Source organism: Nycticebus coucang, chromosome 22, assembly GCF_027406575.1.
Source record: "Nycticebus coucang isolate mNycCou1 chromosome 22, mNycCou1.pri, whole genome shotgun sequence".
In the NCBI taxonomy this organism is placed as follows: Eukaryota; Metazoa; Chordata; class Mammalia; order Primates; family Lorisidae; genus Nycticebus; species Nycticebus coucang.
Window position 1 is genome coordinate 54,201,694 of NC_069801.1, and position 19,623 is coordinate 54,221,316.

The 19,623-nt window shown below is 45.6% G+C and overlaps 1 protein-coding gene across 8 annotated transcripts in view; it reads right to left on the reverse strand.

The window, feature by feature from the left end:
• Nucleotides 1–19,623, reverse strand: part of DAB1 (DAB adaptor protein 1) — a 1,288,157-nt gene that overhangs the window by 151,084 nt on the left and 1,117,450 nt on the right. For all 8 annotated transcript variants that reach the window (XM_053575146.1, XM_053575152.1, XM_053575151.1 and 5 more), the window contains one exon: nt 414–553. In XM_053575146.1, coding sequence (XP_053431121.1) covers nt 414–553 — 140 coding nt within the window. The remainder of the gene's footprint in view (nt 1–413; nt 554–19,623) is intronic.

Here is a 19,623-nt window from a genome sequence, read left to right on the forward strand (position 1 = left end):
GTGGCATCGTAACGCAGAGCAACCTTCAACTCTTAGGCTCAAGTGAGCCTTTTGCCTCAGTTTTTCTATTCTTTTTGGTAGATACAGGGTCTCACTTTTGCTCAGGCTGGTCTTGAACTCGTGAGCTCAAGCAATCCACCTTCCTCAGTCTCCCAGAGTGTTAGGATTACGGGTGCGAGCCACCATGCCTGGCCTATCACACAAGACTTAATAAAACACCTTCACATAGTAGGTGCTCACTAAACATTTGCTGAATGCTTGAAATCTCTTCCCCGTGACTAAATATGGTGGCTTATCAGTGAACCAAGTAGTTTATCCATAAATGAATAGTTATTTATCATAAGGATAGTAATAATATCTATCTCTCACTCATATTAACCCAAGATATTTAAAGTAAAATGTTTGTACCGCACCTTGAGTTTCATCATGGAGTCCTGACATAACTTGTCTCCCCGAGCTGCGGAAACTTCATCAATCCCGATCAATTTGGCTTTATACCGGACCCCTTCACCTTTAAACCTCTTTATCAACGTGGCTTCGCTGCGATCCTGACCTAGAGACAGAAAAAGCGGATTCAGGTATGTAGTTGTACAGGTCCCACTGGCTTTACGTGTCCCCAACTCCAAGATCCACTGTCTGGTTTTCACTAGATGATGAGAAAAGGCAAATCACTGGACAAAGGAGAGAAGTAGAGTGATATTCCTACATGCACACTCTGGTTCTATCCATTTAAAACCAGAAAGAAAATACTTCTTTTTTCTGAGCCTCTGGGAAAGAAAAAAGTTAAAAATCACCACCCCAATAGAGCAATAAGGTAAATAAATCAGCTGAGCTGTGTGAAGTATCTACTTCAGTGTCTGATACTCAGTAGCTATTTAACAAATGATAATCACCGACTCAGAGTTCATGTCCAGAATTGCTCTTAGCATAGTATTAGTGCTGAGTCTCTGGCATTTCCAACATTTAATAATACTTTGGGCCAGGCTCCAAGACCCTCCTTACACCCAATTCCATGGGTTGTTTTTATAGTGGAACTCCACGGTAATTGCTCTGTATCAAGTAATGGCCCAGGAACAACCATCATGGAGAAGCAAAAATCCAAAGTGCTCAGTTCTCATATGAAGGCAGCTGAGCTAATACAACGGGGGCAGGGGAACGAGGGCGGGGAGAGGGGAACGAAGGAGGGGAGAGGGGAGGAGAGGGATGGGGTCACGCTGTATGGCACACCTCTTTGGGGCAGGACACCATTATAAAAAAGACTTTATCTAACAAATGCAATCAGTGTAACCTAATTCTTTGTACTCTCAATGAATCCCCAACAATAAAAAAAAAAAAATGGCTTTATGATATCTCTTCTGATAACTCTGGTGTGCAGGGAAATAGGGTTCCCTGCTTCCTGGGATTGTGAGTCCATATTTTGTGACAGACTTTCTCGGTAATTATTAACATAATTTTTTCTTAAGACACATCAACCAAGAGCTCAAACACATCTACCTAAACTGAGGAGCAAGCAAGTGCTTCTTGCAAGAGGTCTCCTAAAATTCATTCCTACTCTTCACAACAACCAAACCGTTTCCATCTTCCAGATGATGGAGATGAAGGTTTCAGAATTCAATTAGTTTGTCCAAGTTGACATAGAAATAAGATAAATACACAAGAATTCAGGGATAGGGAACCTGGGACCTCAAGGCTGTATGTGGCACTCCAAATCCACAAACATGGCCTCTTAATCAAATCCAAACTTTGTAGGAAAATATCCCTTTATTAAAAGAATTTATTCTGTAAAATTTGGAGTCTATCAACGGGCTGCACTCAAGGATCCAGAAGGCCCAGTCTCCCCACCCTGCCCTAGTCAGAGGTCTGGATGCCACACAAATGGTTCCTAAAACCCGGAGTGCTCTACCTCTCTGATCTTCATCTCCCAGAACATCACTAACCTCAGGGCCTCCTCCCCCACTATGCCTTCCCTGGTCATCAGAAACTTAAAGCTGAGGAATTTCAGGAATATTCAGCCTATTTCCTTCTATCTTGTGCAAACTATGTCTGTTCTATATTGAGAATTATTGGCAGACGAGCTTAAAACAGACAACGCAATGACAATAGCTAATATCCTACAGTGCCTTTCTACTGACAAAATACCACTTTCATCTCACTCACTTTCCCGCTCATCCTTCACCGAGCCATCTCCTCCGCGCCAGGTGCTATTACTCATTGGCAAACAGATGAGTGAGTCAAAGTTTCTGTCTCTGGAAGCTGAAATTTTGGGTGACTGCATATAAAAAGATATAGTGCATTATGCTCAGTGTAAGAAGGCTAAGCTTTAGCATCAGACACTCTCCTTTCCAATCACAGCTTCTTCCTCTTTTGTAAGTCAACTAAAGTATTGGAGCTTCAGTCCCTTAGCTGTTGAATGAGAATAAAATATCCACCTTACAATGTTAGCATGGATTTTAACTTCAATGAGACAGTACGTGTGAAGCGTACATTCGCACAGTAAGTTTTCTGTAAATGGGAGCTGTCATCACCAATTTCAGCCCCGTTAAAGCAGTAAGTGAACGACTCTTAAGAGAAGAGGAGGTATAGAGGAGAAATGTCTGCCAGCAGGCCTGGGCCTGTGCTCCCCAACTCCTAGATTTTTTCCCCACTATATTCCTGCTGACTCCCTGGGTGCTGTGAGAGCAGCCATCAGAGATTGGAGCTAAGGATAAAGAATAAATGCCCATGAACGCCCAGCTGTGCAGGGCCCCTGGGACTGCAGGGCACCCCTCCCCGCCGATCACACAGTGTTTCACAGAAATGAGCTGGGATTTCTTGGAAGGTTATCTGACTCTGCAGCAATCCCACCTCCGCTCTTCAACACAAGGCACGGTTCTGTAATAACATCGCTTTCACCATTGAGACTTTCCCGAAACTTTAATAACAACAACAATGCCAGTGGCTTTTATCACAAAGCACATTATATACATCACCTTGTTTAGCTAATAACCCTTGACATAGGTCCTGTCTTTCTGGTGATACAGACGAGGCTCTAAACTGAAGACGGGAGACCTCATGTAACCTGTGCAAACTCGCTGAGTGGGAACTGAATCCAGACTTGCCTGATGCCTAAGTCCATGCTTTCAGTTTGCTTGTGCTTTGCAAAGTTTTCAGGCCTGTTGTCCTACCAACTCTGTTTCTCACCCACTTTATTTTCCTATAAAGCCCCATCTTCACCTTGTATCAAGACCCACCTGGCCTGACTGTGTTGATAGTCAATACACTGGCAGCATTCAAACTCCACTGGAGGATGCGGGGATGGCTTGAAAGGGAATAAACAATTTCCAGTCGCCACTCACAGATCTAAGAAGGTCCGCGAGTCAGATACAAAGACGGCCTTAAGAAACATTTGTCAGAGCACAGAACTCTGCTGAGGAGGAAGATTCACACGAGAAGGCAGAGACAGATCAGGTGAACAAGGGCAGAGATTAATAAGAAAATATTAGGCCATTTAGAGGAAAGGAGGGAACCCAATTTAGATTAAGACCTAGGGCCAAGCTAATTTGTATGAAGGGCACTTATGCGGTAGATAATCCAGTTTCTCATTAAATGCTTCACCATTAAAAGGGTAATTTTTCATGAGCACATCTTGAGCAAGGTCTCTGTTATATTGGTTAAGAAATAAATAACAGATATGGGAGTCATCGGGTGGTAATTCTATCAGAGACGTACAAGTGGAGGATGCTAGGGACGGGGTCAATCTTCATGCATCTGAAGTCATGGCGAATCTTAAAAGAACCACTGACCCTCTGCTTCAGGGTGGACAAAGAAAAGGCCAGTATTTAAGGAAAGTCATTTGTCTAGTCACTGTTACACAGTATTTATTAGACCAGCTACTGTGCCAAGAGTTCACATGCAATTTCTCATTTAATCTTCCTACCTGCTCCGTAATGAGCACGATTTCATGTAAGGCAACAACACCCCAAGTCAACAGCAGAGCTTGATTTTTTTCAATAGCAGCTATATAGAGATATAACTTATGTGCCATCACGTCGACCCTTTAAAAATCTTCACTTCAGTGCTGTCAGCATATTGAGAGATTTGTGTACAACCATCACCCCGCCAAAAAGCTCTGCACCCATCAACTGTCACTCCCCACCCCCCACTCCCTTCCTCACTAAGCAGCTACTAACCTCTCCGTGTGTCTCTATAGATTTTGCCCATTGCAGACATTTTACGTAAATGGAATCGAAAAATGCACGTTTTTTTGTGACCGGTTCTTAGCAAGACGTTCTCCAGTTTCATCCGTAACACGTGCCTTTTTCTTTCTTTTCTCCCTTCCCTCCTTCCTTTCCACTGAATACTAGTACATGGGGTGGTCACACCACACCAGCTGATGGACATTTAGATTGTTTCTATTTTTTGGCCATTATGAATAGCACTGCTACAAACATTTGCACAAGGTTTTGTGCGGCTGCATGTTTTCAATTTTCTTAATATTAAAAGAATTGAAAGGAAGGGAGTCATTTCTGGGTCGTATGGTAACTCAATGTTTAACTCTCTGAGGACCTGTCAGAATGTTTTGTGACACATTTTATCCTCCCCACTAGTAAGGTACAAGGGTTCTAGTTTCTCTACCAGATGATCTCCCCAACATCTGCGTTTTATTCTTTAGTCTTCCTTTTGGATGTCAAGTGATATTTCGTTTTCGATATTTGATTCGTTTTCATTTGCTTACTGTTTGCTTGCATGTCGCCTTTTTTTTTGAGACAGTCTCACTATGTCACCCTTGGTAGAGTGCCCTAGTGTCACAGCTCACAGCAACCTCCAACTCTTGGGCTTACATGATTCTCTTGCCTCAGCCTCCTGAGTAGCTGGGACTACAGGCACCCGCCACAATGACTGGTTATTTTTCCGTTGCAGTTGTCATTGTTATTTAGCTGGCCTAGGCTGGGTTTGAACCCTCCAGCCTCAGTGCATGTGGCTGGCGTCGTAACCACTGTACTACGGGCCACTTGCATATCTTCTTTGGAGAAATGTCCATTCAAATTTCACAGCCTCAGCTTGAACCCAGGTCTTGTGCAAAATTTCATGATTTTAAACATTAGATTTTTTTTTCTTTTTCTTTCTTTCTTCTTCTTTTTTGAGATAGAGTCTCACTATGTCACCCTTGGTAGAGTGCCATGGCATCACAGCTCACAGCAACCTCTAACTCTTGGGCTTAAGTGATTCTCTTGCCTCAGCCTCCCAAGTAGCTGGGACTACAGGTGCCCACCACAAGGCCTGGCTATTCTTTGGTTGTAATTGTCATTGTTTGGCAGGCCCAGGCTGGGCTCAAACCTGCCAGCTCTGGTGTACATGGCTGGTGCCCTAACCACGTGAGCTACAGGCGTCAGCCTTAACCATTTGATTTTAACCACTGGAGCCTCCTGGGACCTCCCTCTGAATACTGTCACAGCATTTAGGCCTTTACACTTTGTGTCACAGCTACTTAAGCAGGTGTCTGAAGGAGCCTGTAGTAAACTGGCAGATGTCTTATTCCCAAGATGAGTAGTTCATGAGTACACATGCCCCATAGTCTTACACCTTATCTCCTTTAATCCTCCAAGGTCACTGAAAATCGGCATTATTATTCCATGGACTAAGAAACTAAAGCCAGAGAGGTAACTAAAGTTACTTCAAGATGAGCTGGGAATAGAATCTCCAAGGCCTGAGTTCTTCCATTGGGAAGAAATAAGGCTTAATGATCTTAGAACATGAACTCTGGGTTCAGATGGCCTGAGCTCAAGTCCCAGCCCTCCCCCTGACTTTCTTAGTTGTGTTACTGTGGGCAAGTTCCCTCCCATGTCTGCCACAGTATCCTCATTGGTTGAGTGTAGCTAGTATAATAACAGGTGTTCCCATACAGGGTTACTGTGAAGGTTAAAGAAATTACACACGGACAGACCTAGGACGGACTGACAAACAACTCTGGCCGTTGATATCTGGGCGGTCACTCCTCATTCGTCTGGGGCTGTCCCAGCTTACACCATTTGTGCCAACTCTCTTGTTACCTCATTACTCTCAGAAGTATCCCCGTTTGGATAATAAACCATGCGACTGCCCTATTTCTATTATGGCCCTTTTATATAATACTACCTCACAGTGTGCTTTGCGCCAGGCCCTGTGCCAGCTTCCAGTGGTACCGAGGATGAGCCAAGAACCTCTTCTTTCTGGTCTGGACAGCTGCATTTCAACAGGGCTCATATAGAGCAAAACAAAGAAAGGGCTTAACGAAATAGCACCAGGGCTGCGAGGGTCACAGAACACTGCGAGGAGAAGGGACTGTCTCGATTTGGCGGGGAATGGATTAGGAAGAGCTGCAGGAGGGAGATGACTTTGAGTAAGTCCTTGTGAAAAAAGAGAGGCTTTAACAGGTAGGGAAGGAGGGGAGAAGATTTCCAGAGGAACAAAATATATGGTGAGAGCTGGACAACAGTGACCACTGCTGTCAAGCCAAGCTATGTTTTAGAATATTTTGGGAGTTTTAAAAAATACCTCCACCCAGATTTTGATTAGACTGGTCTGGGATGAGCTGAAGTCAACTGATCTGCTTGAAGAGCTTGTGGCTGGAGCAATTCTATTTGCAGGGTCCTCAAACTGTGGCCCCCGGGCCACATGAGGCGGTGTAATTCTATTTGTTTTGTTTTTTTACTTCAAAATAATATATGTGCAGTGTGCATAGGAATTTGTTCATAGTTGTTTTTTTTAAACTATGGTCCGGCCCTCCAACGGTCTGAGGCACAGTGAAATGGCCCCCTGTTTAAGAAGTTTGAGGACCCCTGATAGAGAGTCTTACTGTGAAATGTAAAACACACTTTGTATATTTCAGTTTATTGTTATGGACATGTTATGCAGTCACTGCTCACCTGTTTTAGGTTTAGAAGAAGAACTCATCTAGGTACAAGTCAGAGCCACAATTTAAATCCACACCTTCCTAACACCACAGAACTTAGGTCTCCAGTTTTAATAACCCATCTCTATCAGTAAAATATATCCAAGCATGTAACTCTAAAGTAGGAACGTTTCCGTATGAATTACGCACATGTCCAGCTGATAATCCACATATCAGCATTATTAAAACTTACTTTTTCTTAAAACTTTTTAGTTCAAAAATATAACTGCATGTTTTATGTGCTTCTCATGTCCTGCCAGATTATCTTGCCCTCCCTGGGGGTTCCTTGTATCTCACAGTGTTTCCTTGAGATCTTTCCCCTGAGCAAAAAACAGCTTGAAACATCTTCAGGGAGTCACAGCAAACCTACAGTCATAAGAAGACATGTGGGTTTCCAAGAAGCCTCCATTTTGAATTTCTTTCTTTTTTTTTTTTTTTTTATTAAACCATAGCTGTGTACATTAGTATGATCGTGGGGCACCATACACTTGGTTCATAGATCGTTTAACACATTTTCATCACATTAGTTAACATAGCTTTTGTAGCATTTTCTTAATTATTTTGCTAAGACCTTTACATTCCACATTTACTAGGATTCACATATACCCTTGTAAGATGCACCGCAGGTGTAATCCCATTAGTCCCCCTCCTTCCCCCTCTCTCCCCCCTCCCTCCCCTCCCTTTCCCCTTTCTCCCTATTCTTAGGTTGTAACTGGGTTATAGCTTTCATGTGAAGGTCCTACATTAGTTTCATAATAAGGGTGAGTACATTGGGTACTTTTTCTTCCATTCTTCAGACACTTTACTAAGAAGAACATGTTCCAGCTCCATCCATGTAAACATGAAAGAGGTAAAGTCTCCATCTTTCTTTAAGGCTGCATAATATTCCATGGTGTACATGTACTACAATTTATTAATCCATTCTTCTGGGAACCCCAGGGGCTGCTGTCATTCACACAGCAGGGGTGGAGTGGGGCACACACACCAGTAGTGTCTGGAGGGTCCAGAAGTCACAGCTCACGTGTCTCCACTATCACCCGCTAACCCACCCCCTTCACTGCCTCTGGGAGGGTCCACCCCAAATGCCTTCTTGTCACACAGCACCTGATTGGAAATGTCATTACCTTCTGGTCAGCTGCCACCAGCGGTCTTTCCTTTCATTCTCCCACCTCCTTCCTGTCCCCTCACCCTAACACCGTAAACTCTGACCCCGGGGGTCAGGGGTCGCCTTGCCCATTTCCCCTGCTAGTTCCTCTTTTCTAACTTGTTTCCTTGACCAACATTTCAAGACTCAGGACAAGTATCCCCTGTGCTAGGAGGACAGTGCTTCTCAAAGCAACCCTCCCTCCTCTTCCTCATTCTCCACCAACTATCAACCTCCTTAACATACTGGACAGAGCCCCCCCCAAATCGAGTCCCTGCCTAAGTCACCAGCTGCAGTCTGGACCACCCCCTGTTTTTCATGTGCTCCCACACTGGTTATACCCAATCTCCTGGGCAAGCCATGCTCTGGGCAATTACATGTTGTGCTCTGGGCCTGGAAGACACTCCCATCCTTGTCTTCCCCCATCCCTCCAGCCTCTCACACCTGAGATCACAACACAATACCACTGGCCGCGGCTCCTCTGATCCAGAGATCTGTCTGATGGCCGTTGTGAGATGCTCCCATCATAGTTTGGTAATTCCTCTGCACTTCTGCAATGAATTAATCTCACTGGTAATGATCTGTTTACCATTCTGCCCTTCTCATTAGTCCATGAACTCCGTAAAGGCCAAGACTACGCTGGATTCTCCGTAAAGGCAAAGACCACGCTGGATTAGCTGACCACTCTTCCTCAGTCCCTTAGCACTTTCCTCACCTATGGACATACTTTGCTGTCTGTGGTACTTCATCAACTGTTTTCTTGTCTGTCCCTTTTTCTATACCTGAGTTCTACAAGGGTGGGAGCTGGGATGGACTCATTATGTCCACTGAACCCAGGATATCATCTGGAATAGAGCAGACCCACAGCGCCCAGATCCGCTGAGTAACCACATGTGGGATCCACAAGTCGACTCCAGGAATCAGGATCGCTGTGGGGAAGCCCCTGAGGGGTCACTGAACACCCCTTCCATTTCATACATTCCATCAACATAATTCACTTAGTCTTCTAGGAATAAAATTTCTAATGGGATAAAGTCAATGTCACATCCATAGTCATTTTAGTGTTGGCTTTGTTTTTTGCCATTAAGGGAAGAGCGTATCACACCCTGTTCACCTCCTAACCAGGGCAGGGCTCTCCTCTGAATTTAAATCAGGCCAGTTCCCTGGGCGTTGAGAAAATTCTCCATTTGAACAGGTTTCAAAGATGCCGTCAGGAAGAACCCTACATCTCTGTCGGGGAGCAGGAGGCTGCTATGTTGGGGTCCCACACCGGGGGCACCTTGCAGAGGCTTCAACACAAACGTGCCTGTGTCAGGAGTCGGGATTGGAAGGAAGGAGGCAATCAGCATTTTTGAAGACACAAAAGCAGGGAGCCCACAGGTGGCCTCCACCTCCAGGCTGCTCCCAGAAGACTGATGAGGGCCAAATGAAAGATAGTTCACAGCCAAAACTATTCTCTCTTTCTCTCCCCTGCCTCTCATAGACTATAATAAACCAAGTTACAGAAACCCCCCTAAGAACCAAGACAGGTAATTTTTTTTTCATGTGGTCATTCTGGCTGTGAATTCTTTTAACTTTGGATAGTCACAGTCTGTCTCTGTCTAGAAGTCAAGTCCCACATGTTTCTTATTCCAGCTGGGTATCCGCTTCTGTGTTCTAGACACTTGCACATTTAATGGGGCTTCTTGTCAGCTCAGGCTTCTATAACGAAATGCCATAGACTGGGTGGCTTGAATGACAGGCTGTTATTTCTTACAGTTCTAGAGGCTGGGAAGTTCAAGACCAAGGGCCAGCATGCTTGGCTCTTGGGGAGGGTCCCCTTCCCGGCTTGCAGACGGCCACTCTCTCTCTCTCACTGTGCACTCCCCAGAACTTTTGGGGGCGTGCTGAGGGAGAGAGAGTGGGACAGCGCCAAGGTCTAGGCCACTAATGCATCATGACTGCCTCACCTTCATGACCTCATTCAATGCTAATTATTAAATAAAAGGCCCTGCCTGCAAATACCATGGCAGTGGGAGTTAGGTCCTCCCTAACTAGGAAACTAGGCAGGGGCAGGGGCACAAACATTCTGTCCATAACAGAGTAACCAGAATTAGGAAGACGTGTTAAACAGCTAGAAGACACCTGAAAGGTAAGCTTTTCTGTCCCCTTATCATCAGCTGGCTTATTTAAGCTTCACAACAACCTTGGAGGAAAAGAATTGCAACATATTCAGAGGAAGAGGGAAGTGAGGTCACGGGTGAAGGGACACACAGTTAGTGAGGGGCACAGTTGCCTAACCCTTTGGAGTCAGAGGTGTTGCAGTTTTTTCTTATCATTTTTGCATTTAAATTGCAGTGTGCTGCTTCCTGCGGGTGTGATTAGTAAACTTTCCTTAGCGTTAGGCTGTTCATCTTACCCCTCTCTTGTACATTTAGAAGGATCAGAGGAGATTATATTTTGTGCTCTCAGCACACTGCCTGGCACATGGCTCTGTCATTCAGTAAATATTTATTGCCTTCTCCCTCCCTGAATAATATATTTCACTTTAAGCATCAGTGGCCCAAAGCTAACCACAGCAAAGTTGTACTGCCTTAGAAATAATGGTCCCAGCTGTTTGGGAATTATTCTGGTTGCCTGGGAATAAGGGTGCAATTAAGAGCAGGATGTTCCTTCCCGAAGGCAAATAGGGAGATCACCTTATAAATTATTAACACAGAAAGATCCTCCCTCCTGCGTATCTATCGGAATCACAGGGGCCATCCATCTTGATGATAAGAAAATTTCAAAGGGTTGCTTTTCTTTTTTTTTTTTCCCTTCCCTAGCCTGTCCAACATCATTCTGGGTCCACTGCTCAAAGGGCCCTCTTGTCTGTCAGGCTGTCTAATTTAAGAACAGATTGTGGGGGAATTTCAGGGCCCAACAGCAGAGATAACTTATTTTACTTCGAATTTTATCTTGCAATTATCCAGGTGTTGATTTGCAATGGACAAATAATTATGTATGCCAGCTGCATAGGAGAGAATGCTGATTTTGTGTAATTAACTAGCTGGGAAGTGAGCAGAACAAGGGGAAAAACACACTTGGGGGGGCTGTAAAAATGTGTTTTTATGAACATGGTTGCTGTCATTATTGCTAAAAGGTAAGCTAATTAAAAAGCTAAAATAATATTCAACCTATGACTCACGTTTTCTTTACAAATCTTCTCTCTGGTACTTCCGGGAAATGCTCCGTATAAAGGGCATCTGGAGTCCACTTACACCTTTCTGTACAAAGTGTAGTATTAGGATTCCAGGCCTGACTTCCAGAGAATTGCACTGACAGCCTGGGAATCTGCATTTCCAAAGCTTAGCTGATGATCCTGAAGCAGAGTCAGATTAGGAAGCGCTGAGTTATAAAAGGAGAATCCTTTGGTGGCCCCATAGAAGTGACTCAATTCTTCTGCTCTAATAATTAGTCCTTTTTGCATTCCCCTGACAAAGATCCACTAGTAATTCTTTCTGGGTTGTTTTTTTTTTTTTCTTCCTTCCTGCTGGGTCTTTTAAAATTTGGTTTTGAAAAATTCATTATAAAAATGGCATGACATTATTAATAACCTCTTAATAACAAAACAATCTCCAGCCATATCCTGTCACTCCACCAAATCCTCAGACCAGCCATTTCCCAGCAGTGTCTGTCTAAGCACCATCTGTAAGTTTGTCTAAAGAAAAACTGAAGAGAGGCTTGGCACCTGTAGCACAGTGGTTATGGGGCTAGTCCCATATATGGAGGGTGGCAGGTTCAAACCCGGCCTGGGCTAACTAAACAACTGCAACCAAAAAATAGCCGGGCATTGTGGGGGGTGCCTGTAGTCCCAGCTACTTGGGAGGCTGAGGCAAGAGAATCGCTTAAGCCCAAGAGTTTGAGGTTGCTGTGAGCTGTGACGCCACAGCACTCTACCGAGGGCGACATAGTAAGACTGTCTCAAAAAAAGTAAAAAAGAAAAACTGAAGAGATATTTGTGTCCACTCCCTTAGGGACCTGCTTCCCACACCTGGTGGCAACTCTCCCCGTGCAACAGGATGCCAAAGCAGGAAGAGCCCAGCTTTGCAATCTCCTCTGGGTGGCCTGGAAGCTCCCGAGGACCGTAAGTTCCTCCTGACATTTCCTTCTGATTCATTCTTTGTGTATTCCAAACAACCAGAACAACATCTGGCATATAATTCTCAATACTTGGTGAACAAACACATTTAGTAAGGGAAATGGCTCTTTCTTTACCAGAGTCTCCAACCCTGCCCCTCAACCCAACATTCAGTGTTTTATCACTTTGGAAACCCAAGTAACACCTGGGACTATTAATCAGGTTCAGAGGCTACGCAATGCCCAGCATTTTTTCAAATAGAAGGCAAAAATTGTAGACAAATGGCCAATCCTCTTTTCACGTATAAGAAAGAAGCAGCAAGATGGTAAAATGGAGAAACTTCTCGGTTTTAAGGTGGTAACGACAGCCCTCCTCCTTGGTTGCTGAGTCCCGCAGGCTTTCCACAAGGCTGAGGAACTTAGAATATGCTGCTCATTTGGGCCAATAAAGAACTGACCGATCTGGCTTTAAATCTGCAGATTTATTTATTTTTTAAATTTATTTCAAAATATTAAGGGGATACAAATGTTTTGGGGTTACAGGGATCATTTTTGTGATACTTGAGTCCTGGCTATAGGGGTACTCAGAACCCAAATAGTTCATGTTCATAGCACCTGTTAAGATTTCCCTCCCTGCCTCAGTTCCTTTCCACCGAGTTTTACTTCCCTCTGTGCACACGTGCTCCTCGTTCACTGCAGATTGATTCTTGCACACTTGCTTACTGAGAGTCTGAGGATAGCGCGACGTCACGCACGCCTGATGTCATCTTATCCGGGGGCTCCTATCTCATTCCTCAGGGCCAAGAGGCAGAGCAGGTGCAAACCAGAGCGTGTTGCCTTTAAGCGTAAGGTATTGCACTACTCACGTAACACCTCATGTCACGTTAATGCCACCCTACAAGGCACAGAGGAGGCTTGGAACAAGGTGGAAGTCCTTCTTCATTATCCTTTTATCCCTCACAACAACCTAGCACGTCATGTATTATTAATCCTTTCTCATAGAGGAGGAAATTGAGACTCCAGGAGGCGAAGACTGGCCCAAGATCACAGAGCTAGGAAAGGCAGAGACAGGAGGGCTGAGAAGGAAACACAGTTAATCAAAAGGAGTTGGAAGCTTGAGGCTGGGTAGAAGTTGGATTGCAGAAGGCAGGGCAAGGCCAGATCTGAAACCGCAGTCATTATCTTTACTTTTGTCTCTGTCCCTTGTAACCGAAGGGTCCTGCTCTGGTTGTGCTGCATGGCTGAAGGTCAGGTTGATGAGGCCTATAAACACCAGGGAAGTTGGATCTGGAGCGCGGGGTGGGGGAAGTTAAGGGGTGTAAAGAACGGAGTCCAGGAGAAAACTCGGTTCTTAGCTGGCTTTGCTTTCAGGAGCTTCTTGACCAACAGCGAGCCCCATCGTCTCTGCCGTGGGGATAGTAACACCCACCCTGCAGGATCAACATCAGAGTGGCCTGCGAGGCACCCTGCACAGCGGTGCCCAGTGGACTGCAGGCTACATATGGTCCCCCACCGGGTAAATCTTGGGAACTGAGGACTCCACCTCGCAAGTGGTGTGCTGGTACCTAAGGCACTCAAATGAGCTGCTCTCAGACAAAGGGAGCAGCGCCCCCCAACTTGTCTCCCCTACCCCCATAGCTGCAACCAATGAACAACTGGTGATTAGGTTGGGCTGGGTACGCATACAAAGGCATAGACCATGCCTCAGCTGACACAATTCTGAAGGACGACTCAAGTGTGCCTGGTGGGATAGCAGCCAGCTACATCACGGTTCGCCCCTCACTCTGCCCAATTTCACCACCCTTTCTCCCCCATCAGCATTCATTCTGGGCATGCTCCCCAGTAAAGCCTCCTACACCAAATTGTTGTCTCAGCCATTTGTTTCCTGGAAACTTGATCAAAGATAGAACAAATGCACTTGAGGGAAAGGTTTTGTGTGTGTGTGTGTGACAGTCTCACACTGTCATCCTGGGTACAGTGCTGTGGCATCATCATAGCTCACAGCAACCTCAAACTCTTAGGTTCAAGCAATTTTGTTGTCTTGGCCTCCTGAGTAGCTGGGACTACAGGCATCTACCACCATGCCCAGCTAGTTTTTCTATTTTTAGTACAGAAGATGTGTTGGCTCTTGTTCAGGCTGGTCTTGAACTCCTGAGCTCAAGCAATCTGCTGGCCTTGGCCTCCCAGAGTGCTAGGATTATAGGCATGTGCCACCGGGGCTAGCCTGAGGGAGAGGGTTCTGAAAGATAGAAGGTCTTCACAGGGACAGGCAGGCCAGCAGGTGCCTGCACTAGTCCAAGAAGCACGGGAGGAGGGCTCCGGGGCAATACCGAGGGCTCACACTGGGCCAACTTATACTGGTGTTCCACCAGGCTAAGTTTAATCAAAAAGGTAAATTCAGAGGTAAAACTCTGCCACCAAAGGCAACTCAGAGGCCCCTGGAAAAACTGTTGAGTATTCACCAGCTGTCCTGGGCAGCTGTGCCTGGTCTGAACAAATGAATATGGTGACCCCACCACCCCCACACAAAGGCAGCTTCCCTACCACCAGAAGTGGAGATGGGGGGGGGGGGTTTGGCTTCCTCAAGCTCACAGTTAATGAACCTTATAACACAAACCACGTACCTACAAAGCCCCAAGAGCTGATTATGAGTGAACATGGCCTTATTTTCAAATGAAAAAATAACAGATGTATTTTTTAAATGTTTTCTTTGTAAATTCTTTAAAACCATTGCTTTTGTAAAATACTTCCTAATTACAAAGCAAAATGTGCTCAAAGCTTGAAATTTGGAAAATGCAAAAGAGGAAATAAAGGGGGGGGGATGCTGCCCATAACCCCACCCAGGTATATTTGCGGTTTTATTTTAGTGTGTGCTATCCCAAACTTTCCCCTAAGTGCTCACACACACAAACATTCATTTTCCAGAAAAATCTTTCAGCCTGTAAAGCTGTCGCTTGCTTATTTCATTTGGCAGCATATTCCATATTTTCTCCCCTATCGGTATTTTTTACATTGTTCCTGCTGGCTGCGTAATACCCCCTCCTGTGGATGTAGCTTAAGTTACTTAACCAATCCCCTAGTATTGGGCAGCTAAGATGTTTCCAACTAAAACAGTATGAAGAAATACAATACTGAGAATTTCTGTCCCCGACAGCGTCTGGATCTATGTCCCCATGCGAACGCCTCCGTGGAGCCTTTCACACTCATCAGAGCTGATCCCTCACTATTTTCTCCTCCTTCCTCTGCTCCAGAAGAGAGGAGGCTCAAAATAGACAAATGTGTGAAAACAAATGCAAAATGTACCTCTCCCGAAGTCCTCTCCCTCTCTCTGAAGTCTTTCTTTGAGAGAAACACACGAGGGCAGAGGAAGGATACGTGTATGATTTGGATTACAAAAGGATCCCCGCACGCTTTGGACACATGGCCCATGGAAGCCCAAGGCTCTAACAGGGAAAGAGAGAGAACAGGGGAGATTTGCTCAGCGAGTCTGAGGTCACAGGCAGTGCTGGACAGTTCCTTCTGCAGTGTGGACTTCTCACCCAAAGTGTGTTCACATTAGCCACCTGGACACTTGCTCCTAGATCTAGACAGAGATTAATGAAACCACAAATGTACGAGGGTTTCTATTTTCATGTGCAGCCTCCCGTTGGCCAAGCACTCTCTCCTTACATGGGGTCATGTCCATGGGGGAGACCACAAGGGGATTGAATTGGGTATTTCTGCCACCAACTTGTTTGCACGGTATTTTTTTTTTTTTTTTTTTTGTAGAGACAGAGTCTCACTGTACCGCCCTCGGGTAGAGTGCCGTGGCCTCACACGGCTCACAGCAACCTCCAACTCCTGGGCTTAAGCAATTCTCTTGCCTCAGCCTCCCGAGCAGCTGGGACTACAGGCGCCCACCACAACGCCCGGCTATTTTTTTGTTGCAGTTTGGCCGGGGGCTGGGTTTGAACCCGCCACCCTCGGCATATGGGGCTGGCGCCCTACTCACTGAGCCACAGGCGCCGCCCCTGCACGGTATTTTTTTAAGTGAGATTATTTTTGTCTTGGTATATTCTGGTGTGAACAGGACTTACACTTCATCTTCCATCCGCCTTCTAAACTCGGGGGCTGTGTGTACTATTGACTGATTACATTGTTTCTTCAGAGTACAAAGAGGTATTTGTGATGAAGACAACGGAGAAGGCAAATCAATTATTTACTGAGGAGGGTGAAATATAAATTACATTTGATTAAAGTCAGAGATAAATCTCAGTGATGGAGAGTTTCACTGGAATGCGCTGGAACAGACAGTGATAAGGCCCCCACCCCACACAGGGGCTCTTAATAAATGCAAGGGCACAGACCCGGCCCCCACCGCCCGGCCTAGGTCCATTCACTCAAACACGTACCGAATGCCCACTCTATGCCAAGCACTGGCCCAGGGCCCAGTCAGGAACCAGACAGAGGAAGACCTGCTCTGCCAGGGCGGCTTACAGGAAAGGGGAAGGCAGATAATGAGCAAGTAAATAAATAATGAACAAGATGGTTCCAGATAGGAGTGAGTGTTACCAAGAGGATGAAACAGTCTGATGAAACAACCAGCGGCGGAGACAGGGCAGGGAACAATTAATTTAGACGGGCTGGGCCATGAAGGCATTTCTGGAGGAATGACATTTGAAAGGGGATGTGAGCAACAAGGAAAAGTGCCGTTGTGCCAGGAGGGAACACTTTGGCCTGTTTACAAAATAGGCAGAAGCTGGTATGGTCAGAGCAGAGCCCTGGGGGGCGGGAGCAGGAGGCAGGCCGAGGAGTGCAGACTGGCTTCCACGGGCAATGGATAGGCACAGCAGGTGGGGCAGGACTCTGCTTTGTAAAGAGTTTTCTGAGTGCTCTAAAGGGAAAGAAGTAGGAGGCGGAGCTCATAGTCCAAATGTAGGATGAGATCAGGGTGAGGACCGCAGTAGGTGAGTGAAATGGACTTCTCAAAAAATACACCAAAAGGAAAAGCAGTTTATTCATAGAAGTCATGAGTTCTTACTGATTCCAAGTCCTTGGGTTAACTTTCCAGAGCCAGGGAAAGGGAGGAGTGAATGTGACTCCTGGGTTTGGGCTTAGGCTCTTTAGTGGGTGGCAGGGCCACTTCCCCAGACAAAGTCATTCTAATCTGGGATGGAGACAGAGCCACGACGGATTGGTGGCTTCATTTCCTGTTCAAGGCCATTCCAATTCCAGCTGCGTGGACAGTGTGCAGGATTCCCGAGCAGAGAGTGGGTCCTGATTAAGTCAGTGTCTAGACTGGGCAGCTGAGGTCTCTGGGACCTCCATGTCCTCGTTTATAACAGGGACTAGATGAGCTCTGCCATGAGGTGTTTAAGTGACAGGAGGATTAGAGAAAGTGACTAGCTTGTCTGGCACCTAAGTGCTCCATAAACATGAGCTCCTTTCCTTTCATTTTAAATTTAGTGCCAAATTTTAGAATGAACTATCTTCTCCGCATGATATCACCATATGAAATGGAATTTGGGGTTCTTTGTCCTCACTTCTAAAGTTGCTTCTGTCTCATTGAACATGTGGGAACGGGAACTTGTCTCACTCATCAAGGGTGCACAGATCTCAATGACTGAGCCACCAGCTGGCCACCCCTCCCACAGCACTGGTGCCCTGGTGGCCTCTCCTGATTGAACCAGATAAATGCACGGTTCAAGCTGTGTTGATTAGAGAGAACCCCATCCTCGGAACTGAGTATGTCAGTCTCTCCTTGGGATGGGAATTGTGACATGGAAATGTGTAATTTTAGGTGACCATCTTTTCTTGCCATTGGCCTGGCTGAGAGAAAGCCAATCTTAAGAAAAGGCAAAGTGGGCAGCAGCTGTGGCTCAGTGAGTAGGGCCCCATATACCGAGGGTGGTGGATTCGAACCCGGCCCTGGGCAAACTGCAACAACAACAAAAAATAGCTGGGCATTGTGGCGGGCACCTGTAGTCCCAGCTACTCGGGAGGCTGAGACAAGAGAATTGCTTAAGTCCAAGAGCTGGAGGTTGCTGTGAACTGTGACGCCACAGCACTCTACCAAGGGTGACAAAATGAGACTGTCTCTTTTGTGTGTGTGTGTGTTTTTTTTTGGCCAGGCTGGGTTTGAACCCACCACCTCCGGCATATGGGACCAGCACCCTACTCCTTGAGCCACAGGTTCCGCGGAGACTGTCTATTTAAAAAAAAAAAAAGAAAGAAAGAAAAGGCAAAGAGAAAAATTGTTTCTGGAAGAAAAAGAAAAAGTGATGAGAGAGAAAGCGCAGTTGGGGTTCTTACTGATTCCAAACCCTTGGGTTGCCTTTTCAGAGCAGCGGTTCTCGACCTGTGGGTCGCGACCCCTTTGTAACAACGAAAATACATGGCGGGCATTCGGAAGGGTGAGAACCACTGCTTCAGAGGCTTCCATGGTTCTGTGAGATAGCTCTCGGTCTTCTATGAAAGCCTCCCCCCACCACCTCGTTATATTCAAGTCTGCTTTATGTTACTTGCAACTAGGAATTATTTACTAACAACAGTCATAGATTTCTGTGTATCTTGTGGCAGAGAGACAGTCATCGGATGCTTGCTGAGGGGGAGGGGTGTGGACCCAAAGGGGCTTCTTTTACTCAATCCCTGATTCTCCCACCTTCATTTCCTACCTGTTAATACAGCCATGAAAATAGAAAGAATTCAGGTGAGATGATGTTTCCCCTGATTGCATTCCCAAGATCTCAAACCTCAAGGCTGTCTAACTTTTTATTTTATCTAACCCTTCATGGCTTAGCTTTCCATGAATTTAATCTGTCACAGCCAATTATCTACCTAATGCCTTCTTTTTCTCTCATTTCTGCAAACAAGGAAGAAATAGGTCTTCTTGATCAGACAACAAAAGCATGAATACCTACACAGCACTTTGCTGATTTGGACAAAGTGGCCTCCCTTCCAAAGAGCTCAGTGTGGTCTGTAAACATAATCTGAATGCTGTTGAAATCATGGCAGTACACTGCCAAGGAGAAAAAATGCGACAGATTTTCATAATGAGCAGTAATAGGATAAAAGAATCAATGGACAACCGAAACAAGTATTAAATCCCTTTTAGTTTAACTTGGTCAATGTTTGGTGAACATCTCGTCCATGACTGAGACTGTGTGGGGAGCCGGGACGACCACTTATTAAGCACCTGCCTGTTCCAGGTGCTTGTCATATGCTCCTTCTCATTTAGCCTGAAGAAAACTTTCCATCAGCCTAAGAAGTGTGACAACTTCACTTTGTACAGAAGAGGAAAAGGTTTTTTGAGGTTAAGAAACCTGTCCAGAGTTTATACAGCCAACAAGGAGATGAGATTCGTTCAGGATTCAGCCCAGCTACGTAGGTCTCCACATCTGGGTTTCCCACTTTGCCTGTGTTGTGTCTCCCCATGGAGAAAGGCAAGATGGAATGAATCCCCACCTACCCCAGAAATCCCCAGTCTGGCGGA